General features: G+C 43.1%; 1 protein-coding gene across 4 annotated transcripts in view; it reads right to left on the reverse strand.

Moving 5' to 3' along the window:
- EXOC3L4 (exocyst complex component 3 like 4) overlaps positions 1 to 26,491 on the reverse strand; it is a 161,057-nt gene that overhangs the window by 97,145 nt on the left and 37,421 nt on the right. The window contains exons 2-3 of one of the 4 annotated variants that reach the window (XM_077268891.1): positions 6,856 to 7,014; positions 4,331 to 4,880 (exon numbers count right to left, since the gene is read on the reverse strand). In XM_077268891.1, the coding sequence (XP_077125006.1) occupies positions 4,331 to 4,853 (523 nt within the window). In that variant the 5' untranslated portion in view covers positions 4,854 to 4,880; positions 6,856 to 7,014. Of the gene's footprint in view, positions 1 to 4,330; positions 4,881 to 6,855; positions 7,144 to 26,491 lie in introns of those variants that run through there. The other 3 variants (XM_077268900.1, XM_077268881.1, XM_077268909.1) reach the window with 3 other exon arrangements.

The raw sequence follows: 26,491 nt of genomic DNA on the forward strand, positions 1-26,491 counted from the left end.
TTTTTTCAGAGAATATGGAAACACCAAAACCTTTTCTCCACTCATGGTTGGTGGTTGAAGCCATTTATGGTCAAACTACTGTGTTTTCTCTTTTTAAATCATAATGACAACCCAAAACATCCAAATGACCCTGATCAAAAGTTCACATACCCTGATGATTTTTGCCTGATAACATGCACAGAAGTTGACACAAATGGGTTTGAATGGCTACTAACATCCTCACTTGTGACCTGTTTGCTTATAATCAGTGTGTGTTCATAAAAGCTGAGTGAGTTTCTGGGATCCAGACAGATTCTTGCATCTTTCATCCAGCCACTGACGTTTCTGGATTGTGAGTCATGGGGAAAGCAAAAGAATTGTCAACGGATCTACGGGAAAAGGTAATTGAACTGTATAAAACAGGGAAGGGATACAAAAAGATATCCAAGGAATTGATAATGTCAGCAGCGTTCAAACTGTGATTAGCAAATAGAAAATCAGGAGCTATGTTAAAACAAAAAAAAAACACAAATACCATCAGCTGGAATACTGAACTCTCTGAAAACTGGCGGTGTGGCTGTTTCAAGATGCACAATAAAGAGGCACTTGAAAAAATGGGCTGCATGGTCCAGTCGCCAGAAGAAAGCCATGTGTTCCTTTCATCATAGGCCCTGATGATCTCTCTCCAAATGTAGCGTTTATGGTTGTGTCCAAAAAGTTCAATTTTGGTCTCATCACTCCAAATTACCTTGTTCCAGAAGTTTTGAGGCTTGTCTCTGTGCTGTTTTGCGTATTGTAGGCGAGATACTTTGTGGCATTTGCGCAGTAATGGCTTTCTGGCGACTCGACCATGCAGCCCATTTTTCTTCAAATGCCTCCTTAATGTACATCTTGGAACAGTCAGTTTTCAGAGTCCAGTATTTCTGCTGCTGTTATTTGTGGGTTTTTCCTTTGCATCTCAAACAATTTTTGTTGGTCTACCTGACCGTGGTTTTGTTTTTACAGAGCTCCTCATTTTCAATTTTTTAATCACAGTTTGAACGCTGCTGACTGGCATTATCAATTCCTTGAATATCGTTTTGGATCCCTTTCCTGTTTTATACAGTTCAACTACCTTTTCCTGTAGATCCATTGACAATTCTTTTGCTTTCCCCATGTCTCAGCATGCAGAAACATCAGTGGCTGGATGAAAGATGAAAGAGTCAGTCTGGATCCCTGAAACTCACTAAGCTTTTATGCACACACACGGATTACAAGCAAACAGGTCACAGGTGAGGATGTTACCTTTAGCCGCCATTCAAACCCATTTGTGTCAACGTCTGTACATGTTATCAGACCAAAATCACCAGGGTCAGGGTCATTTGGATGTTTTGGATTTACATTATTATTACAATATTATTCTGATTTAAACAGAGAAAACACAGTAGTTTGACAATAAATAGCTTCACCCAACCACTAACCATGAGTGGAGAATAAGTTTTGGTGACAGAAGCCTCTCCTCAGTGCAAGACATATGAAAGCCCTCATAGAGTTAAAAGCGTGCTAAAAAGCACATGAAGGACTCCCAGACTATGAGAAATAAGATTTTCTGGTCTGATGAGATGAAAATAGACCTTTTTGGTGATAATTCTAAGCGGAATGTGTTGAGAAGACCAGGCACTGCCCCTCACTTGCCCAATACAATCCCAACAGTGAAACATGGTGGTGACAGCATCATGTTATGGGTGTGTTTTTCAGCTGCAGGGATAGGACAACTGGTTGTCATTAAAGGAAACATGAATGCGGCCAAGGACAGAGATATCCTGGATGAAAACCTCGTCCAGAGTGCTCTAGACCTCAGACTTGGCCGAAGGTTCACCTTCCAACAAGACAATGACCCTAAGCAAACAGCTAAAATAAAGGAGTGGCTTCAAAATAACTCTGACCATTTGTGACTGACCCAGCTAGAGCCCTGACCTAAACCCAATTGAGCATCTCTGGAGAGACCTGAAAGAGGCTGTCCACCAACGTTCACCATCCAACCTGACGGAACTGGAGAGGATCTGCAAGGAAGAATGGCAGAGGATCCCCAAATCCAGGTGTGAAAAACTTGTTGCATCATCTCCAATAAGACTCATGGCTGTACTAGCTCAAAAGGGTGCTCCTACTCAGTACTGAGCAAAGGGTCTGAATACTTATGACCATGTGATATTTCAGTCTTTCTTTTTAATAAATTTTCATAAATTTCTACATTTCTGTTTTATCAGTCAATACGGGGTGCAGAGTCTTCATTAATGTGAAAAAAATGAACTTTTTGAATTTACCAAATGGCTGCAATGAAACAAAGAGTGAAAAATTTAAAGGGGTCTGAATACTTTACCCACTGTGTTCTGGTGTTTTGATTTTATTTTTTACCATTTTGCTGTTCACCATGTAAAATAAATATTTTTATATCTCGTCAGCTTTGGCATGTGGAAACAAGAAACAATGCTTCTTTTTTATTATTTATTTATTTATTTAGATTTGGCAAAAAGCAGAGTGAATAAAAAAAAAAAATCTTGCTTTTTTAATTGTATCAGATTTCTTGCAATTTTTATTAGTTTTCTTCGGGGATTGGAACCTGCAATCACTTGATCACCTGACCATGCACAATCTAACCTCAAAATAGTGAAAAACTAAAAGTGTATTTTAACAAAAAATAAAAAACAGATGAAAAAGAACACATAAAAAAATCAATGTGAACATGCCCTATGTACCGCTTCTAAAAGGCGCGTAATTTTGTAAGAACTTATGGTTTTCGACAATTCTTTGGCATGTTTTTGATTAGATTGTAATGATGATATTGGGCGTGTTTTCTCTGCGGGTCGCTACAGACCTTCACTGTGACTTCTTTGCACATACTTTACATTCCATACAAGTCTATACAGTTATCCGAGGACCTTGAAATACAATGAACTGTACTTACTAAACAGAAATCGATAACATTCACCTTTCACCAATCCTGCAGCAAAGGTCGAGTTTTGTTGTGGATCCGTGTTTAGGAAACAGTGTAAAAAATAAAACAAATCTGAATCTGTATTCTCACCTGGGTAATTTTCTGCCACTCTCCTCCAGGGGTTTGGCGCAGGGGTGGCAGAAATTTGGTAAAGTGAGAATACACTTTGTTTTTATTTTCTACCCATTTTGCAGGTACGGGATTTGCTCCGGATCTGCACATAATCTGCTGAAAAATTCCACAACTTTTGGATTTGATTGCAGATATTTTTTGCTTCCGGGTTAAAGTCAATGAAGAAAATTCATAGTTGAAGCTACCATAATGCGGATTTTACAGTCAGGAATAACGACGCAGCTTTTGGAGGAGACGCATTCGCTTCCTTGTGATTTGTTTTCCTTTGAAGATATATATTTTGCAGCATTTTGTTACCAGACTGTACAGGGATAGAAGAAAACTAAGCTTTTAAGGATGTATGTGGAGATGAGCAAATTGATTCGAGACTAAATTAGTTTTCCAAAATGGCAACTAGCCGTTATACAACAGAATTCTAAAGAAACAGGAAGAGGTGAAAAATAACAAAATATACTCACCTGGCCATCACCTGTCCACCAAGCTGCCTCTCTCCAGTCCAGTCTCAACTTTTTCGGCATTTTCTGGTGGTCACCATCTTTGCCATTCATCATTATGGAGCCTAGTCAGCGCAAAGGATACCAAAGATGGCGGCCGCTAGAAAACTTCAGACCGGAGCACAGCTGAGCGACCAGACAGGTGACGGCCAAGAGAGTGTAGGTTTATTTTTTACCCTACATTCATAATTCCTTTGAGAGACCCCTATTTTCTTATGTACTCAAAATAAATTTGTGGCAAGAATTCTAGCGAATCAGAAAATATGAATTTTTTCAGATTCGCTCATCCCAAGAATTAATAGAGAAGATTCCGCCTTTTCAGGATCCTCATCTATAAATGATGGCACAGTGCAGCTACAAACAGTATCTCTCAGGAGGAGCCAGCGCGTCCATGCCACACACAAATTGATTTAGATTAGAACTGTGTAATGCACTTCTTCTCCACTGGGGGCGCTCCAGGAAAACACAACACTTGTTGCCTGGTTCAGTCACACTCACAACTAATCGCTAGGGGAAAGTATGATTAAATTATAGTTATGGGAATTTCCTAACTAAGAGGGACTTTCCAAAGCCAACATTGGACTGACAATACCCGAGACACATCCTACTTATTTGCCTCCTTTAATAGGTTGGCTTTCACAAAAGGTTACGTCTGACCTACCTAAAGAAAAGTTGCCAAAAATGAACCAATTAGTTTAGGAACCAGCCCATTTTGATAGTAGATCCCAGCAACAGCATTGGACCACCTTACCTGACAACATCTGAGGTTCCTCCTTGTCATCACGCTTTGGTTCCTCCAATGTAGCATTCTTCTCAGCTCCGTTGTAGTCTACTTTCTTCTTCATTCTCACACTTCTCCTCAATTTGTCCACCAGCGAACTCATTTCTTCAGGTCCTTTATTTTCTGGAGAGCTGGGTTCCTCTTTTTTCTCTAGCTTGTTTGGGCTCTTCTTGCTTAGTCTAAACACCAAAGACCCAAAAGCTTCTGCCTTGTCTGGAGAGTCGGGTTCATCTACGCGGCTCTGTCTCTTTATGGAACGTTTACTGGATTTCACATTCTGATCTTTTTCGGGTTGCGGTTCCAGTTTTTCTGGAGAAATTGGTTCTTTTTCTTCATTCGATTTCAGATTTCTTTTACTCTTTCGAAAATTGTCAATTTTTTTCAGAAAGCTTTGATTTTTCTGCAGGGGCCTTTGGAGATTTCCGTTGTCTACTTTGTGCAGTTCACTGTCTTCTGTAGGTTTTGGGTGGGATCCATTTGCCGAGGTCTCCATAGCTGTGTACTATCCCTTGGTCTGTACCTGATGATATAAAACATACAAGTGTTTGCTGCTATCTAGACAATGAGGGGAATTTCTACATCCCCGAGAGTTGTCAGAGGCAGAACTTATCGTAAATGTTTAAGTGTTTCTCTGGTGTGAAGTTATGTGAGCTGGTAAAATTCAGGACATGGGAAGGTTTACCATACAAGCAGCCACTTCATCTCCTCTAGGGTCCAAAAATGGAGCATTAGGGAGAGGACATTTTATTGCAGACTGAGGTACTAATACTATCTGGGGCACCATTTAGGCACTATTACCATATGGGACACTCTTTAGGCACTTACTGTATGGGACACTATTTAGGCATTATTACTGCATGGGACACAATTTAGGCACTATTACTGTATGGGACACTATTTAGGCACTATTACTGTATGGGACACTATTTAGGCACTATTACTATATAGGACAGTCTTTAGGTACTGCTTCTGTTTGGGACACTATTTATGCACTATTACTATATGGGACACTATTTAGGCACTATTACAATATGGGACACTATTTAGGCACTGTTACTGCATGGTACACTATTAGGCACTATTACTGTATGGGACACTATTTAGGCAGTTATTGTTTGGGACAGTAAAGGTTAGTGGGAGGACGTGGCACTTGTATTGCAGATGATATCTAGGTAAGGGAGAGAGCTTTAAAAATTAGCAAGCAAAGCTGTCTGGGCAACAGACTCTGCAGACCCAAGTTCTAAAGGTGGGAAAAGTTGTTATAGTGGTCTGGGCTGGATAGAGAACAAAAAGAAAATTAGTTAAATTATAAAATCACAAAAAAGTCCTAAAAAAAAAAAAAAAAAGCTTTATAACTGGTCCCAAAGTAATGACAAATGAATGTCCTACAAGTGATGTGAAGGTGAAGAGGGCAGCCATGCACCAGACCCTACTGTTTCAGGGTTGAGGAGGATCCATGATGGCTCTGGTATGTGATACCTTCTCATCTGTGCTCGTATCAGCTTATGAGTTTCTATTTACCGGATGTCTAGACCTTTGCTTTATGGAAATCGGATCGCAGGTCCGAAGTTTGTTGCCCGTAAAATAAACAATACTTCATGAACTAGCAAAACTCTATGACCTAAAAAGACAATATATCCCACAAAATACTAATCTGTGCCCCAAGAGACACAAACGTGGTTACAATTTGTATTTTATGTTGTAGCTTTGAAAACAGGAGGATGAAATCTAATGTGTGCAGATCAGAATCCAGAGAAATCCCCGGCAGTGATCGGAATTCACCGTGAACCCCAGAGATAATCTCTGTACACCGACTGCCGGATCCGTCCTGCCCGTAAGGGGAAACTTTCCTGTTTACATGTAGAAGCTGAAACCCATCCAGGATAATTCTCCACCATCAGCACAGACTGATCGTTTCCTTTGCTCTGATACATTGTGTCAGCCCGGCGTCCAGGTTGTCGCAATGGCATTTTTGACTATATATTTGTAGCAAACCCTCAGTTGTAAAAATATTAGAATTTAAGGTTTGTTTTTTTCTCATGGCAAAGCTTGCTGTGTGCAAAACTAATGGAGATGAGAGGATTGTGTCTGGGGACCCTGGTCCAGTGTTCCATGGGCGCCGGTCGGGCGCCATACGTACTGCCTCCTACCTGCCGCCATCTCTGACTCCTCCTTTGATTCGCCGGCCTGGTGCGACATCATTCTGAATGACGAGCATACGACGTTGCACCAGGTTGGCGAATCGATAGGTATCTGGCGGCAAGTATGGATGGCTTTATTATTACATGCATTTAGCCTCTGGCAAAAAAATTACAGCTGAAAATCCCTTTAACGATGATCAGATTCTTAAAAAATAATAAATTTTGTGCCTGATGACTCGTCATAGATCAACATACGTCTTAATATTATTTCCTGGTAATGCTGCCTCATTAACCCCCTCAGTGCTGCAACAAAAAGCAAATTAGGATATAAGGGTCTTCATCGCATTTACTCACCATTTGCTGGAAGCGAAGAAGTCTGGTGATTGCTTTCGTCCCAGGTATACAAGGTGACTTGACGAGCGCCTCCAACCTGAAGCTCTTTAGTTGCACTTTCAGTTTTAGGAGTCACAGATCAGGTTACCAACTGGTTCTGGAAGGATCAATCATTAACTGCTAAAAGCAAGGACATTAAAGGGACACTCAGTAGAAAGTCCATCTCTTATCTAGCTGTTGTATGTTTGACTGTATGTTATTGTTCCCTGTTATTTGCCATTTCTAAACAAAGAGATGTTTAATACAATGTCCTTCCCGATTACTCCATGATTGTTATTGGAGTTTCTTACCTGCTCCTTCCTCTTTAACACCTTTACCTGTATATGGTGACAATTGATCAAAGGCGAAGTCTCTGTAACGCACCACTAGAGGGCGAGCAGTATATACCTGTGCACTGGAGTAGCATAAAGATTGGCCCCCTAGTGGTTTCATTTTGGGGGTCTGCAGTGCAGTTTTGTCTTTTTCGATCTTTTATTTTGGACTAACCTGAATTTTACTCATGATTTCTCTCCTTCACTTTTCCTCTTTCCTTAGCATCTGCTGCTGATTTTCAGATGTCTAATATATTTTCCTTTAATGTTCCTTTAGTTGTGAGTGCATCTGATTAGTAACAGGAGTAAGTTTACTTTGCAGTTTTAATAAAATCATTTCAACCAGCAAAATATTCAGATCTGTCTCCTAGAAGACTTTGGCAGTGACTTTGGCTAAGACACTGCAAGGAAAAAGATTTGTTGGTGTAGCTGCTACATCGTAGCGCAATGCAAGATAATATGGTCACATTGTGACTGCGAGGGTCCCGCGACCAGAACAAGCAAAGCTTACAAATTCAGACAAGGTTAGATTTTTTTTGTGTGACTTGATTGTACCTCGGAATCACAGTGTGATCCCAGTCACTTGTGTGGCGCTACAATCTAGCAGTGACACCTACCAATCTTTGGCCAAAGTTGCCTTGTACAGCGGCATGTAAAAGTATCGGGACCCTTAGGGTATGTTTCCATGTTCAGGAAACGCTGGTGTTTGACACTGCGTAGAGCCGCAGCGTCAAACACGCAGCGTCCAGATGTTACAGCATAGTGGAGGGGATTTCATGAAATCCCGTCTCCACTATGCGGTAAAACATGCAGGCGGCAGACCCGCGTAAACGGACACGCGGCGCGTCTTTTCAGAACGCAGTATGTCTGTTTACAATGCAGCGACGCTGCGTCGCCACGCCATAAATTTATCAGACTATCATTAGATGTGGCAAAACCACATCTAATGATTAGTCACTTGCGTAGTAACTGTGCAACCGCAGCTTACTACGCATGTCTGCCAGCTCACCTGTCCCACCACCGGAAGTCCCTCGTCCACTGCAGTTCTCGTGCAGCATGCGACATGCAACATGTGACGTACAACATATGACATGCAACATGTCGCATGCATCATGCGAGGTGCAACATGCTGCATGCGACGTGCAACATGCGACATACCACATGCGACATACATCATGCGACATGCATCATGTGACATACAACATGTGACGTGCGACATGTGACGTGCAACATACGACATGCAACATGTCACATGTGTCATGCGACATGCAACATGCTGCATGTGACGTGCAACATGCGACATACCACATACGCCATATGACATACAACATGCGACATACAATATGCAACATGTGACATGCGACATACAGCATGTGACATAAACATACAACATGCGACATACAACATGTGACGTGCAACATATGACATGCAACATGTCACATGCGTCATGTGACATGCAACATGCTGCATGCGACGTGCAACATGCGACATACCACATATGCCATGCGACATACAATATGCAACATGTAACATGCGACATACAACATGCAACATGTGACATAAACATGCAACATACAACATGTGACGTGCAACATATGAAGTGCAACATGTCACATGCGACATGCAACATGCTGCATGCAACATGTGACATAAACATGCAACATACAACATGCAACATGCGACATACAACATGTGACGTGCAACATATGACATGCAACATGTCACATGCGTCATGTGACATGCAACATGCTGCATGCGACGTGCAACATGCGACATACCACATATGCCATGCGACATACAACATACAATATGCAACATGTGACATGCGACATACAACATGCAACATGTGACATAAACATGCAACATACAACATGCGACATGCGACATACAACATGTGACGTGCAACATATGACATGCAACATGTCACATGCGACATGCAACATGCTGCATGCGACGTGCAACATGCAACATACCACATGCGACATACGACATGCAACATGCGACCTACCACATGCGACATGCAACATACGACATGCAACATGCTACATACAACGTACATACATACAGAACATGCAACATTCATAACATACATACAGTGCATACATACAGTGCATACAATACATACATATAGACATACAGTACATTAAACATAGAGTACATATTCACCATCACCTTGTCACCTTGATCCCCCAAGCCATTGTCACCTGTAACAAATAATAAAATAATAAACAAACACTATACTCCCTGATCCGCAGATATCCAATTAAAAGAAGTGTCCCACGACGATCTCCCGTGGAGAGCAGCCACATCAGCTGATGTGACTGCTCTCCAGGGGTTCCAGGAATACAATGATGGAAGGTATCCTTCCACAATGTATTCCCCACAATGTATTCCTCCGCCCCTGTGAGAAAATAGTCCCTAGTCTCACTTGTGGCACTGCTGTGTTGGAAAATTCCCACACAGCTTTGCCATAAAGTGAGACTCTGAACTAAGGTAACCTCAGTGATACACTGCAGGAGCCATTGTCTCCTGTCAGTGTGTCACTGGAGGGCCTATAGAGCGGTGACATCACCCGATGTCACTGTTCTATAGGGGAGATCGTCGTGGGACATTCGTTATTAATTGGACTACGGCGGAAAGTAAGTATACGGTTGGTTTATTATTTTTTTTTTTTTGCAGGCGCTCAAGTATGGTAAGTATGGTGAAATTAAGAATAATAAAATACTTTTTTCTGGCTGTGTCTTTATTTTTTTTTTTACACTTTCACTACAATAGGATTAGTAATGGATAGGCGTCTTATTGACGCTTCTCCATTCTTAACCGGGCTTAATGTCACCTTATATTAGCAAGGCGACATTAACCCCTTATTACCCCATATCCCACCACTACAGGGGGTGGGAAGAGAGGGGCTAAGTGCTGGAATTGGCGCATCTTACAGCTGTGCCATTTCTGGGGTGGCTGCGGGCTGGTATTTTTATCCGGGGGTGGGGGGACAATATCCATGACCCCTCTCTAGGCTATGAATATCAGCCCGCAGCTGTCTGTGTAGACTTTCTGGCTATAAAATATAGGGGGACCCCACGTCATTTTTTGGGGGGGTCCCCCTATTTTTATAGCCAGTAAAGGCTACGCAGACAGCTGCGGGCTGATATTCATAGCCTGAGAAGCTCCATGGGTATTAACTCCTTCCCAGGCTACAAACATCAGTCCCCCAGGCGCTGGCTTTCCCTCTCTGGCGCGGAAAATTGCGCGGGAGCCCACGCCATTTTTTTTTCAACATTTTTTTAAAAATTAAACATATTGCTTTTAAGGCCGTCGTCAATAGCCGGCACTGCCGCGGGCACTCGGGACTGGAGCGTTCAGCTGCATAGAAATACATGCAGCCGCACGCTCCGCTCCCGAGTGCCGGTGGCAGTGCCGGGTATTGAAGCGAGAGACTTGTGTGAGTTTCTCGCGAGTGTGACCCTGGCCTAACGCAGATTTCGTGTGTGTCTCTTATTTAAGGCCGGGATCACACATGCGAGAAACTTGGACGAGTCTCGCATCTTAATACCCGACACTGGCGCCGGCACTCGGGAGTGGAGCGTGCAGCTGCATGGAAATACATGCAGCTGCACGCTCTGCTCCCAAGTGCCTGCGGCAGTGCCAGGTATTAAGATGCGAGACTCGTACGAGTTTCTCGCTTGTGTGATCCATCTATCGTATCTATCTATCGTATCCATTTATCTATCATATCTATCAATCATCTGTTTATCTATTATCTATCGTATCTATCTATCTATTATCTATCTATCGATATATCTATCTATCGATATATCTATATGTAGATAGATATATTTATAGATAGATATATCGATAGATAGATAGATAGATAGATAGATACGATAGATGGATACAATAGATAGATAGATACGATAGATGGATACAATAGATAGATAGATATGATAGATACAATAGATGGATACAATAGATGGATACGATAGATAGATAGATAGATAGATAGATAGATAGATAGATAGATAGATAGATAGATATGATAGATAGATATCTATCGTATCTATCTATCTATCGTAAAGCAACCAGGCAACCTCCACATGTACTTTTCTGGCTAACAGATGTAAATCATTTAGCTGTGGCGCTAAAAACTAAAACTCCAAGCACTAAAAAATACTCGGAGGACACCCGAGCGTGCTCGGAAAATCTCGAGTAACGGGTATATTCGCTCATCACTAATTATTTTAGCAAATGAAGGTCAGTCAGTCTGAAAAATTGGGCAAACTTTGAAAGTGTCCCCAAGTGCAGTGGCAAAAACCATCAAGCGCTAAAAAGAAACTGGCTCACATGAGAACCGCCCGAGGAAAGGAAGACCAAGAGTCACCTCTGCTTCTGAGGATAAGTTTGTCCGAGTCACCAGCCTCAGAAATCACAGGTTAACAGCAGCTCAGATTAGAGACCAGGTCAATGCCACACAGAGTTCTAGCAGCAGACACATCTCTACAACAACTGTTAAGAGGTGACTTTGTGCAGCAGGCCTTCATGGTAAAATAGCTGCTAGGAAACCACTGCTAAGGACAGGCAACAAGCAGAAGAGACTTGTTTGAGCTAAAGAACACACGGAATGGACATTAGACCAGTGGAAATCTGTGCTTTGGTCTGATGAGTCCAAATTTGAGATGTTTGGTTCCAACCACCGTGTCTTTGTGCGACGCAGAAAAGGTGAACGGATGGACTCTACATGCCTGGTGTAATGTATAAGAATTAGATCTTTCTCTTTAAGAAAGTGAGGTCGGGAGTTGAGTTTAGTTTCAGTTTCTGATATATGCAGCGCCCCAGAGTCCTGGTCGTTGCAGTAATGTCGCTCTTCCACCAGGGGGAGTGATATTACGTCTGATGGTACTAAAGGAGTTCACCTTGCCAGGTATCACAGTCACACACTACACTTCACACTCCTGTCCACCAGGGGGAGCCTTGCTTCTATCTATTAGGGCACTCCTCACACACGGGTAAAACTGGTGGGCTGGATAGGAAGTGAGGGAGAAGCTGCCTGGGTTTGACCCAGAGAAGACCTGTCAGGCAGACAGGGGGAAAGGAGGAACATCTGAGCTGCAGACAGAGGGTCCCTGTCAGGGGTGGGATCCTGACAGAGACCAAGCATGAGATAGAACGTTACGGAGCTGCGCCTGCACCCATTGCGGCAGCATCCTAAGAAAGGACACGAAGCGAATTGTATTGTGGAGAGTGAGAAACAAAGTCACAGCACAAGGAGATAATACCGGGAGGAGTTCTGCCCCAAGATCGGCAGCCTCCTTCTGAGGCGCGTAGCCAGAACACCGAGGGAGTAATAGGCTCTACGCATTACTTCAAAGACCGGCAGGACAGTTGATTCCAAGTTGGCTGCCCGACCTTAATACCTATGAAGACACAGAGGCAAATTGTGGGAGAGGGGCATCTCTAGGGTCCCTATAAATAAGCTCCAGGCCTACCCCGTCATACGGCTTGTCCTATCCATATCATCTGGGGGACAGAGAGAGAGAACATCAGAAACATCCACGGAAGTTGTGAGGACTATCCCGTGGTGCTCAGCAGGGAGGTACTACAACACTTCAGGCGCTAGTAGGAAGGCTACTGATTTCCACCTGGATAAGGGAACTCTGGATGTGCCTTCGGACCGGCCGGACTCAGCCTGCCCTGTGATCTGTGCTCTGGACTGTGGACGCTGAAGTCTTCAGTAAAAGGTAAAGAGACTGCAACCTTTGTGTCCGTGTTATTCATTGCACCTTACAACGTCCACCATCACCACCTATACATCTGGGAAGCCCTGGGGACATACTTCACCTGTGGGAAGGTACACCATCTAGCTGCCATTCCATCACCCCAGTGGACCCCTAGCAGCGTCGGTCACCCTGACCGAATACCACAGGTGGCGTCACGAACACCGTACAAACTACTTCACTTTTAATTGGACGCCTTCAGAAGGGCCACGGACCGGGTCGGGCCACCGTGACATCCCCAGAACCGAGAGAGATAGACCCGGTACCGAGTACCCCATTGCCCTACACGTGGGGGGGGCTCCATATAGCCTGAGGAGAAGATGTTATGCTGTGTGCTGGAGGAAAAGAGGAGAAGAATAAAATACAGTTAAAGCTTACTCTGTCTTAAATTCCTTACACCGTGTGGACACTACAACTGGCGACGAGGATGGGATTGAATCACCTGCTACTGTGAGTACTGACCACTGCTTTACTGCTTCACACGCCAGCGCCACTGAGAGACTCCATCATGGCTGAATACTTGCACACGTTCCCACAGTTTGATATGACTGATGTTACTAATCTCTCTCATAACTGGAGAAAATGGTTAAATCGGTTTGAGAATTTCCTGGAAGCGATAGATATAAAGGATGAGAAAAGAAAGAGGGCTGTGTTCCTGCATTGCGCGGGCACAGGAGTATATGACATATACAGCACATTACCGGCAGCAGAGACAGACACGTACAGCAACTGCTCCAAAGCTCTCACTGACTACTTCAACCCCAAACAAAACATCAGATATGAAAGATACAAGTTCAGGATTGCTAAGCAGCTTCCAGAAGAATCCATAGACACCTATGTCACCTGGCTAAAAGAACTAGCACATGGGTGTGCATTTACTGACGTAGATGATGAAATCCTAACTCAAGTAATTGTCACCTGCTCGTCTAATAACATAAGGCGTAAAGCTCTGCAGCAGGATCTCTCTCTGCATGATCTACTCAAGATGGCCCGTGCTATAGAGATAGCAGATCATCATACAAGTGCAATGGAGAGTGGGGATAATTTACATGTGCATAATCTCAAACATAAAAGTGTACAAGGCAAGCAAGTTCCGCAACAGAAGAAATGTTATAGATGTGGACAAGATTTCCCACACCACATGAACAAATGTCCCGCTATAGGACAAACTTGCAGCAAATGTGGAAAAGGGAACCATTTTGCAGTTGTCTGCAAATCAGCACCCAACAAGTCTCCTCTGCCAATGACAAAGAATGCAAATATACAAATGGTAAATCAAGATATAGAAGAAATGTCTGTGGCTGAGAACTATGTGTTCACGACTTCTACCACTGGCTCAGTGCAGTCTCCATGTATTACACACACCATCTGCAACACGGATGTCACCTTTACAATAGATACAGGAGCTTCGGTGGATATCATAGACAGCAATGCTTATGAACAGTTGAAAACAAAGCCAGTCTTACAGCAAGTGCATACTAAAATCTTTCCATATGGATCTAAAACACCTCTAGCTACAATGGGACAATTTGATGCTGAACTTAGCTATAAAGAAAATAGGCAGAAAACCACTTTTCACACATTACAAGGATCGGGAGGCTGTCTTCTCAGCTATCACACTGCCTTGAAGCTAGGACTCATCCAGATTGTTCATACCATAACCGACCCTGCGGACCTGGATGTACAAGCCATGGTGAACAGTTTTCCTTCCCTATTTAGTGGATTAGGAAAACTCTCAAGTGCATCTTCATGTGGATGACACTGTTCGTCCAGTAGCCCAGGCTCACAGGCGTATTCCATTTCACCTGAGAAAGAAGGTAGAAAAGGAACTCCAATTACTCATGGATGATGATGTCATTGAAACTGTTTCTGGTCCCACTCCGTGGGTCTCTCCACTTGTGGTAGTTCCAAAACCAAAGACTCCAGAGCAGGTGAGACTGTGTGTTGACATGCGCCTGCCCAACACTGCTATTCAGAGGGAAAGACACATCTCACCCACAATTGATGACATTATTCATTTATTAAATGGAGCAACCGTTTTTTCAAAGCTCGACCTCAATAAGGGCTATCATCAACTAGAATTGAGTCCAGAATCCAGATACTTAACAACATTTTCCACCCATGTGGGTCTCAGAAGATACAAAAGATTGACGTTTGGGGTCTGCTCAGCAGCGGAAATTTTTCAAGATACGATAAGGATCGTCATTCAACATATTCCAAATGCCTTTAATTACAGTGATGACATACTGGTTTTTGGGAAAACTCAAGCTGAACATAATCGTGCTCTATATGCTATCTTTGAATGTCTGCTCTCTGCTGGACTCACTTTAAACAAAGAAAAATGCGAATTTGATGAAAATTCATTGGAGTTCTATGGTCACATTTTCTCGGCGGAAGGAGTACGACCTGATCCCAAGAAGGTGGAATCCATCAGAGCAGCTTCAATTCCACAGGATGCCAGTGAAGTGCGCTCTTTTCTTGGAATGGCAAGCTACTGTGCTAGATATATTCCAAATTTTTCGACAATCAGCACTCCATTAAGGGAACTTACGAAACAAAATTGCGTTTTTCAATGGTCCCAAGACTGTCAGGCCTCTTTTGAAACAATTAAAAAGAACTATTACAAAATTGTTCACAAACCTGGAAAATACAGCAATCCGGCTGATTATCTCTCAAGACATCCTACGAATGATGATTTACCTGTGCATTCCTCCATTGAAGAATACATCCACTTTGTTACAGCTCATGCCGTGCCAAAAGCACTTTCTGTTGATCAGTTTGTGAATACAACAAGTGACAAGACACTCTGTGCCTTAATACAAATTATCCAAAACAGAAGGTGGCATAAAATTCAAAAGAAAAATTTTCCTGATGATGGGATTGATCTGAAGGAGTTAAAACTATTTTCAAATGTACGTGAGGAATTATCAGTCACTGAAGACCAACTCATCCTTCGTGGTACCAAACTGGTTGTACCTAAGGCCTTGCGCAACCTAGTCATACAGATAGCACACAAAGGTCATCTAGGAATTGTTGGCACAAGAAAGTTACTCAGAGAACAAGTGTGGTTCCCAAATATGGATAAATTGGTGGAAGAGAAGATTAGACATTGCTCCACTTGTCAATTAATTACTCCATCGTCAACTCTAGAGCCATTACAAATGTCTCCGTTACCCACTGCTGTATGGGAGGAAGTGGCAGTCGACATATATGGACCATTACCAAATGGCCAATACATTCTAGTAACAATTGATGAATATTCTAGATACCCTGTCATTTCATTCATCTCTTCAATGTCTGCTAATAGTGTCATACCAGAACTGGACGACATATTCTCTGCATATGGCATTCCAAGAGTGGTCAAAGCAGATAATGGACCTACATTCAAAGGACATGTGTTTGCACAGTTTTCTGAATACTTGGGGGTTCAACCACAGAAAGATCACACCTTGCTGGCCGCAAGATAATGGAATCGTAGAACATTTCATGCGCACCATGGGGAAACGAATCAAGGCAGCTAGCCTGGAGCACACCCCACTGAAACAGTCACTATACAAATTCATGCACAATTACCGCAATACGCCACATTCCACCACTAATGCTGCTCCATCTCATCTAATGTTCAGCAGAACTCTTCGTACACGGATCCCTGATGTGACCAGTCATCTCTTACCAAATGACTCTTCAGTGCGATCAACAGATTTCTTTAGCAAGCAAGCCATGAAACATTATGCAGACAGAAGGCGAAGGGCACAGCCATGTGCCATCAAAAGAGGTGATATGGTTGTTGTGCGTCAAAAATCAACCAACAAAACCTCAGCTGTATATAGTCCTGCAAAATATAATGTTACAGAGAGAAAAGGCAATATGGTCACAGCTGAATGAGACGGACACTCCATCACTCGAAATTCCTCACATTTTAACCCCTTCATGACCGTGGGATTTTTCGTTTTTCCGTGTTCGTTTTTCACTCCCCTCCTTCCCAGAGTCATAACTTTTTTATTTTTCTGTCAATTTGGCCATGTGAGGGCTTATTTTTTGCGGAACGAGTTGTACTTTTGAACGACATCATTGGTTTTACCATGTCGTGTACTAGAAAACGGGAAAAAAATTCCAAGTGCGGTGAAATTGCAAAAAAAGTGCAATCCCACGCTTGTTTTTTGCTTGGCTTTTTTGCTAGGTTCACTAAATGCTAAAACTGACCTGCCATTATGATTCTCCAGGTCATTACGAGTTCATAGACACCTAACATGACTAGGTTATTTTTTACCTAAGTGGTGAAAAAAAATTCCAAACTTTGGTAAAAAAAAAAAATTGCGCCATTTTCCGATACTTGTAGCGTCTCCATTTTTCATGATCTGGGGTCGGTTGAGGGCTTATTTTTTGCGTGCCGAGCTGGCGTTTTTAATGATTCCAATTCGGTGCAGATACGTTCTTTTGATCGCCCGTTATTGCATTTTAATGCAATGTCGCGGCGACCAAAAAAACAATTCTGGCATTTCGATTTTTTTTCTCGTTACGCCGTTTAGCGATCAGGTTAATGCTTTTTTTTATTGATAGATCGGGCAATTCTGAAGGTACCAAATATGTGTAGATTAGATTTTTTTTTTATTGATTTATTTTGATTGGGGCGAAAGGGGGGTGATTTAAACTTTTATATTTTTTTTATTTTTTTCACATTTTTTTTAACTTTTTTTTTAACTTTTGCCATGCTTCAATAGCCTACATGGGAGGCTAGAAGCAGGCACAGCACGATCGCCTCTGCTACATAGCAGCGATCTGCTGTTCGCTGCTATGTATCAGAAAATCGGGTGTGCTGTGAGCGCCGACCACAGGGTGGCGCTCACAGCTGCCGGGGATCAGTAACCATAGAGGTCTCAAGGACCTCTATGGTTACAATGGAGAAGCATCGCCGACCTCCGATCATGTGACGGGGGTCGGCGATGCCGTCATTTCTCACCGCTCACCGCGGAGCCCTGCATCAAAGCAGGGGAGCTGACATCGGACATACTATCCCATCCGATGTCAGTAAGGGGTTAAAATCATACCGCAGAACAATGGTAATGAACTCCCACCAGTGGAAGATTTGATACCCGACGGTGGAGAGGACCAACAAGAGGTGGCTGATCCGTCAGCACTGGACACCCCCAATGAACCCAGACATTACCCTACACGGGAAAGAAGGGCTCCATCGAGACTTATTGAAGAGATATAATTTAAAAAGGGGAATTAGACAATACAGACATATGGTTTCTCTTGGACATTTTCGTGTTGTTGCATTGTTAATATTTGTTTTAGGTTGTTAATATATATATATTTAAAAAAAAAAAAAAAAAAAGGGGATGATGTAATGTATAAGAATTAGATCTGTTTCTGATATAGCCTGAAAAGAAGATGTTATGCTGTGTGCTGGAGGAGAAGAATAAAATACAGTTAAAGCTTACTCTCTCTTAAATTCCTTACACCGTGTGGATACTACACCTGGTTCCCACCGTGAAGCATGGAGGAGGTGTGATGGTGTGGGGGTGCTTTGCTGGTGACACTGCATCTTGCAGCGGCATGCTATTCCATCCAGTTTGCGTTTAGTTGGACCATCATTTATTTTTCAACAGGACAATGACCCCAAACACACCTCCAGGCTGTGTAAGGGCTATTTGACCAAGAAGCAGAGTGATGGGGTGCTACGCCAGATGACCTGGCCTCCACAGTCACCAGACCTGAACCCAATCGAGATGGTTTGGAGTGAGCTGGACCGCAGAGTGAAGGCAAAAGGGCCAACAAGTGCTAAGATCTTCAAGATTGTTGGAAGACCATTCCCGGTGACTACTTCTTGAAGCTCATCAAGAGAATGCCAAGAGTGTGCAAAGCAGTCATCAAAGCAAAAGGTGGCTACTTTGAAAAACCTAGACTATAAGACATAATTTCAGTTGTTTCACACTTTTTTGTTAAGTATATAATTCCACATGTGTTAATTCATAGTTTTGATGCCTTCAATGTGAATGTACAATTTTCATAGTCATGAAAATACAGAAAAATCTTTAAATGAGAGAGTGTGTCCAAACTTTTGGTCTGTACTCTATCTATCTATCTATCTATCTATCTATCTATCTATCTAGCTGTGTGTGTATATTCTTCAATGGACTATGTAAATGAAGAGGTTGGACAAGAAATGACATCACAATTCCGTTTTTTATATATATATCTTTATTGAGCTTACAAAAACACACACAAATCCGCATGAAAAAGACACATGAAAAACGCATCAAAAACGCGTAAAAAAAACACATGAAATACACAGGTGACCTGCCAGTGACCTCAGGTGCAGATTTGGTGCAGATTTTACCTGCGTCAAATCCTGATGCAATCCTGAACGTGGAAACATACCCTAAGACCTAAAGTTACAGATTACACATTTCCTTGGTATTTTAGACAAAAATTATATATTGTAATTGTTTTTATAATTTTAAAAAATGGTCTGATGCAAAAGTTTGGTCACCACTGGAGATTTTTGTGCTGGGTAACTCAGACCACGAAAGGCCGGTGATGCAAATCTCCCATCTTTATAAAAACCGAGATTCCTCTAACCTTGTGCAAAAACAGCAGCGATGGGTTCTTCTAAGCAGCTGCCGAGTACTCTGAAAATGAATATGGTGGAGGTCCACAAAGCAGGAGAAGGCTATAAGAAGATAGCAAAGCGTTTTCAAGTTGCCTTTTCCTCTGTTAGAAATGTAATTTAGAAATGGCAGTTATCAGGAAAAGTGGAGGTCAAGATAAGATCTGGAAGGCCACATAAAATTTCAGTGCGAGCTGCTGGTAGAATTGCTGAAGATTCTAATCAGAGGCCCCGCATGAATGTAAAAGACCTTAAGAAAAACTTAGCAGACTCTGGAATTGTGGTACATTGCTCTACTGTTCAGAGACACCTGCATAAATATGGCCTTCATGGGAGTCATCAGAACAAAACCTCTTCTGTGTCCTCACCATTAAATTCAGCGTCAGACGTATGCAAAGGAACATCTACACAAGCCTGATGCATTTTGGAAACAAGTCCTGTGGACCGATGATAAAATAGAACTCTAGCCACAATGATCAAAGGCATGTGATGCTGCATGTGATGCTGCATACGCAGCATCAATAGTAAAAAGTTGGTCACACAGGATTAATAGCTGCGTTACCGGAGTGCGTTACACCGCGCTCCAGTAACGCTCGCATTAACCCTGTGTGAGGGCTGACTGGAGGGGAGTATGGAGCGGGCACTGACTGCGGGGAGGAAAGAGCGGCCATTTTGCCACCAGACTGTGCCCGTCGCTGATTGGTCGTGGCAATGGTCGTGGTTGTTTTGCCACGACCAATCAGCGACTTGGATTTCCATGATAGACAGAGGCCGTGACCAATGAATATCTGTGACAGACAGAAAGAAAGAAAGACAGACGGAAGTGACCCTTAGACAAATATATAGTAGATTATCTTCAGTAGCAGCGCGGTCATCGGCTGAGGCTTTCCTCCACTATTAGGGGGCGTCACCCAGTTGTACTCAAGGTTACCTGGATAGGGGCTCACTCCGAAGCTTCGCCCCCCTGAACCAAAACCCTAGCTAAGCCTCTGGGACAGATGATCTAATAGTGATCGTTCTTTCCCCATCATTCGTCCTCAGCCGAAGAAAAGAGGCCGAGAAACAAGTGTCAAATGATTTCAGTATTGTCGATCGCTTGTTTTATGGTTTGAACTCAGCGCATTTAAATACAACCAAAATGATTCTGTGTGATGGAGAATATTTCAGCATTTGAGGTCCTACTTCTGCCCAGAGCCCCACTTTGTCTAAAACCGGCCCTGTTGACACTGCTGCCTCAAGGGTGTACTGACTGCAATCCAGTGCATGCACCATGCTCAGGTGCTCACGGCTTCACCCTGCGTCACTGTACAATGCTGCTGTCTGCATCGGAGCATGCACAAGTGTTTTTCAATGCTGAAGTCCTGGGAGCATGGAGGCATTTACTGCACAGCTACAAGGTTTAAGAAGAAACCAGGAGATCGGTCAAAATAAAAGAGCTGAGAAGGATGACCAAAAATAGAAATAGACTACTGCCTGGGGAACAAACTTTACAGAAACAAGTCGTGGCTGGAAGAAGTCATCATGGAGGTCTGGGCCGGAGAGAGAACAAAAATAAGAATGATTACAATTAAAGAAACAAGTAACAGGTTATCTTCAATTGTCAATTTAAAGGGATTACCCTAAATTAAGAAAATATGCCATTTTTTCAGTAGCAGTGCGGCGACTAATCGTGAATTGTGCAATAAAATGAGGAACAGCTGGATTGCAGTAGCACTCACACATGTGGCACTGCATTGTTTGTTTTTTTTAGAAGAGAGCAGTTATGTGTTTGCAATTATAGATATCTTTCTTCCTCCAAAAACTCTTAGATATAGAAGTCTGGTGGCCGGCAAGTTACTTGGAGCCATTTCTATCTACTTGCAGTACCACGCTCTGGCCAGCAGGTGGCAGGATTTCATTGCACAGTTGCTTGTGAGATCTGCTCTTTCCGCGCTCATCACCCGCCATTACCGTTCCATTTACATGAAGCTTTTGTGTCCGTGTGCACAGAGAACGGAGTGGGCGCCACGGGGAGCAGTCAATAGATAGACGTCCTTACATTAAGGCTATGTGCTCACGTTGCGGATTGGCTTCTGCGGATTCGCAGCAGTTTTCCATGTGTTTACAGTACCATGTAAGCCTATGGAAAACAAAATCCGCAGTGCACATGCTGCGGAAAAAAAGCAAGGAAACACTGCGTTGTTTATTCCACAGCATCTCAATTCTTTGTGTGGATTCCGCAGCAGTTTACACCTGCTCCTTAATAGGAATCCGCAGGTGTAAAACCGCAGATGGAATCCACACAAAATCCGCAAAAAAATCACTGTTTACCTGCGGATTTACCAAAATCAGTCCGTAAAAATCCGCTCCACTTTCCGCCACCTGTGCACGTAGCCTAAATCTAGCTGACCTACTGAGACCCGATTGGCAATGCCATGAGCAGACACAGACACCTGTGCATGTCACCAGCAGTGCACAGCGCCTCCTGCAGCGGTGGCCTGAGGCTTACAGATATACTCATTACAGATAGTCCTCGACTTACGACATTGATCCGTTATTACGCGGCGTCGTAAACCGAATTTCGACGTAAGTCGGACCATACGTTTATACAGTACTGTACCATAATAACAGTACAGTACTGCAAACACTTAGCCTATCCAAACACCTATCCTAACACAGTACCCTACATAATTAGGGTGTTATGGCGTGCAGGATACTCGTTTTCCTCGTGTAACCGGGTACAGTGTACAGTGCTGGACTCTATTCTTCCGCCGCTGCACGTAGTTGCACGTAGTTCGACTTACGACGCAAAACCGCGTAAGTCGGAATGAGGCGTTGTATAAAGCATCGTAACCACGAAACGATGTAACTCGAGACCGTTGTAACCCGAGGACTAACTGTATGTACCTGTTTTTGGTGCGTGCCGATGAACTAAGAGGCCATTTTAAAACTCGGCAGCCCGGCACGTTAATGGCTAATACATTCCGAGTCCTACAACTTCCCGCAGCCGCAGCGCTTGTAAATTGCCGCCTTATGGCCATGATTTCTCTTCGGAGCAGAACACGAGGGGCCGTTACATAATGCGGACATGATCCTCAGAGCGATCCCCGTGGAATAATGCCCGACGGAGAAAGTGGGAAACCCCAAAATGTTGGACGGATTGTCAGCTCTTGGGGGCAGCTAGGTTCATACACACGACTTTAACCCCTTAACTGCAGCTTCAGTCACATCCTTCTACTAATCCCGTGGTAAACCTGAGCCGCCATCACTGAAAGACACAGATCCGACTACTGTATCTAAGAGAATGTGTATCTAAGCCTGTTACATGAAATATCTCATCCTATATGTGTGATGCCATCTGTTAAACAGCCGCATCTAATCCTAGCATGTGTGATACTGGCTCACGTGCTGAGGTATCTGATCCTATAGCTGTTATTGGTGATACTGTCTGCTTATGTATTTAATCCTAATATGTGTGTTATTGATTCTGGAACTGTGTATCTAATCCTATAATGTCTGATACTGCCTTGGAGATGAAGCTAATATTTGTGTGACGTCACAAGAGCTAATGTATCTAATCCAATAATATATGATACTGTCTAAAAAGCAGCTGTATCCATCATATCATACTTGATACCATGATATCATCTTCTAAGTAGTGTATCTAATCCCATCCTGAGTGACACTGTCTACTGAGCTGTGTATCTAATCATATACTGTGTGATACTATCTGCTGAGCCGTTTATCTAATCCTATCCTGTATGATACTGTCTGCTGCGCTGTGTATCTAATCCTATCCTGTGTGATGCTGTCTGCTGAGCCATGTATCTAATCCTATCCTGTGTGATACTGTCTGCTGCGCTGTGTATCTAATCCTATCCTGTGTGATACTGTCTGCTGCGCTGTGTATCTAATCCAATCCTGTGTGATACTATCTGCTGAGCCGTGTATCTAATCCTATCCTGTGTCATACTGACTGCCGAGCCGTGTATCTAATCCTATCCTGTGTGATACTGTCTGCTGCGCTGTGTATCTAATCCTATCCTGTGTGATACTGTCTGCTGCGCTGTGTATCTAATCCAATCCTGTGTGATACTATCTGCTGAGCCGTGTATCTAATCCTATCCTGTCATACTGACTGCTGAGCCGTGTATCTAATCCTATCCTGTGTGATACTGTCTACTGAGCTGTGTATCTAATCCTATACTGTGTGATGCTGTCTGCTGCGCTGTGTATCTAATCCAATCCTGTGTGATACTATCTGCTGAGCCGTGTATCTAATCCTATCCTGTGTGATACTGTCTGCTGCGCTGTGTATCTAATCCTATCCTGTGTGATACTGTCTGCTGCGCTGTGTATCTAATCCAATCCTGTGTGATACTATCTGCTGACCCGTGTATCTAATCCTATCCTGTGTCATACTGACTGCTGAGCCGTGTATCTAATCCTATCCTGTGTGATACTGTCTACTGAGCTGTGTATCTAATCCTATATTGTGTGATGCTGTCTGCTGAGCCGTGTATCTAATCCTATCCTGTGTGATACGGCCTGCTGAGCTGTGTATCTAATCCTATCCTGTGTGATACTGTATACTGAGCTGTGTATCTAATCCTATCCTGTGTCATACTAACTGCTGAGCCGTGTATCTAATCCTATCCTGTCTGATACGGCCTGCTGAGCCGTGTATCTAATCTTGTATCCCTCCTGTCCCTACACTTGTAATCCCGTCGGTTCCTTTTTAATTATTACTTATCGTGATTTACTGGGTGAATTTCTGCTGGATCGGAGATGTAAGCGACTGCCACATGGGGTTTACCTCGCACTATTCCTGTATCTCCAGTAAACACCGCAAGACGGATCAATCTGTCATCTTCCATATGACAAACCTGCGACTTATTTATAGCAGGGAAATAAGAACGTCAGACAGAAAACAACAGATGTAGCGCAGCTGTGATGTCTCTGATAAGAGGTGTGAAGCAGCAAACACTGAGGAGCCTGAGCCGCCCCCAGAGCTGCCATGTATTGGGTATGTCGTGATATTGGGGAATTAGATGTCAATGTCTCACAATGCGAAAACGTGTCCAGTCATAGACTTAAGACAGCGAGCTGACAATGGGGAAGGATGAATCACAGATCACAATCCTACAGCATCTGATCTCCAGTAATACAATGCAATAATACTCTTATGTACCAGCATGAAACTGGTATAATGCCACTATGTACAAGAATATATCTACTATAATACTGCCACTATGTACAAGAATATAACTACTATAATACTGCTCCTATGTACAAGAATATAGCTACTATAATACTGCTCCTCTGTACAAGAATATAATTACTATAATACTGCTCCTATGTACAAGAATATAATTACTATAATATTGCCACTATGTAAAAGAATATAACTACTATAATAATGCTCCCTATGTACAAGAATATAACTACTATAATACTGCCACTATGTACAAGAATATAACTACTATAATACTGTCCCTATGTACAAGAATATAACTACTATAATACTGCTCATATGTACAAGAATATAACTGCTATAAAACTGCTCCCTATGTACAAGAATATAACTACTATAATAATAATAATAATAATAATTTTTATTTATATAGCGCCAACATATTCCGCAGCACTTTACAATTAAGCAGGGACATGTACAGACAATAAATTCAGTACAAGTTAAGACAATTTAAACAGTGACATTAGGAGTGAGGTCCCTGCTCGCAAGCTTACAATCTACAAGGAAATGGGGGGACACAATAGGTGAAAAGTGCTTGTTATTTCAGGTCTGGCAATTATAATAAATAGGGATTTTCATATAAAGCTGCATGATCTGGTCATCAGCCCATGTGTTTAAGTGCAATAGTCAAGTATCAAGTGCAGTTATCATGTGCATGGAGGGTGTGGGGACAGATGAATAGTAGGGTTCAGATTCACATGCAGATAATATTTGGAAGGAGGGAACAGGACAAAGTTAGTTTACTCAGTAGTTGATGTGGTAGGCTTGTTTGAAGAGATGGGTTTAAATATGTACAAGAATATAGCTACTATAAGGGCTGTCCCACACGTCCAGATAATTCCGGTACCGGAATAAATCGGTACCGGAGTTATCCGTGTCCGTGTGCCTGGGAACTCACGGAGGCCATACCTGCGGCACACGTGTGCCGCCCGTATGGCGAGTGGGTACCACACGGAGCGTGTGGTACCCACTCTGCATGGTGCTGAAGCTGCGATTCATATCCTCTCTGCAGTAACGTTTGCTGCAGAGAAAATATGAAGAATAGTGTTAAAAATAAAGATTTAGGTGTCCGCCGCCCCCCCGCTGGTCAGAAAATACTTACCCGGGTCCCCCGTCGGCTGTCGCTCCTTCCTGGTCTGGCCGCGGCTTCTCCTGCATGCGGTCACGTGGGCCCGATCATTTACAGTCATGAATATGTGGCTCCACCTCCCATAGGGGCGGAGCCGAATATTCATGATTGTAATTGATCGGCCCCACGTGACCGCATACAGTAGGAGGCGCGGCCAGACCAGGAAGGAGCGAGTAAGTATTTTCTGACCAGCGGGGGGGCGCACAGGGGGTGGGAGGGCGGCGGACACCTAAATCTTTATTTTTAACACTATTCTTCATATTTTCTCTATAGCAAACGCTGCTACAGGGAAGATATGAATACCGGCTTCAGCACCATGTGGGGGGGACAGCGCTTACTGTAGCGCTGTCTCCTGCACGCACACGGACCCCAGACGGAGAATGTCCGTGTGAGGTGCGTGTTTTACGCGGACCCATTGACTCTATTGGGTCCGTGTAAAACGTGCGCTCCCACGAACACTGACATGTCTCCGTGTTTGGCACACGGAGACACGGTCCGCAAAAAATCAATGACATCTGCACAGATGCATTGATTTTTATG

Source organism: Ranitomeya variabilis, chromosome 1 (genome assembly GCF_051348905.1).
Source record: "Ranitomeya variabilis isolate aRanVar5 chromosome 1, aRanVar5.hap1, whole genome shotgun sequence".
NCBI classification, from domain to species: Eukaryota; Metazoa; Chordata; class Amphibia; order Anura; family Dendrobatidae; genus Ranitomeya; species Ranitomeya variabilis.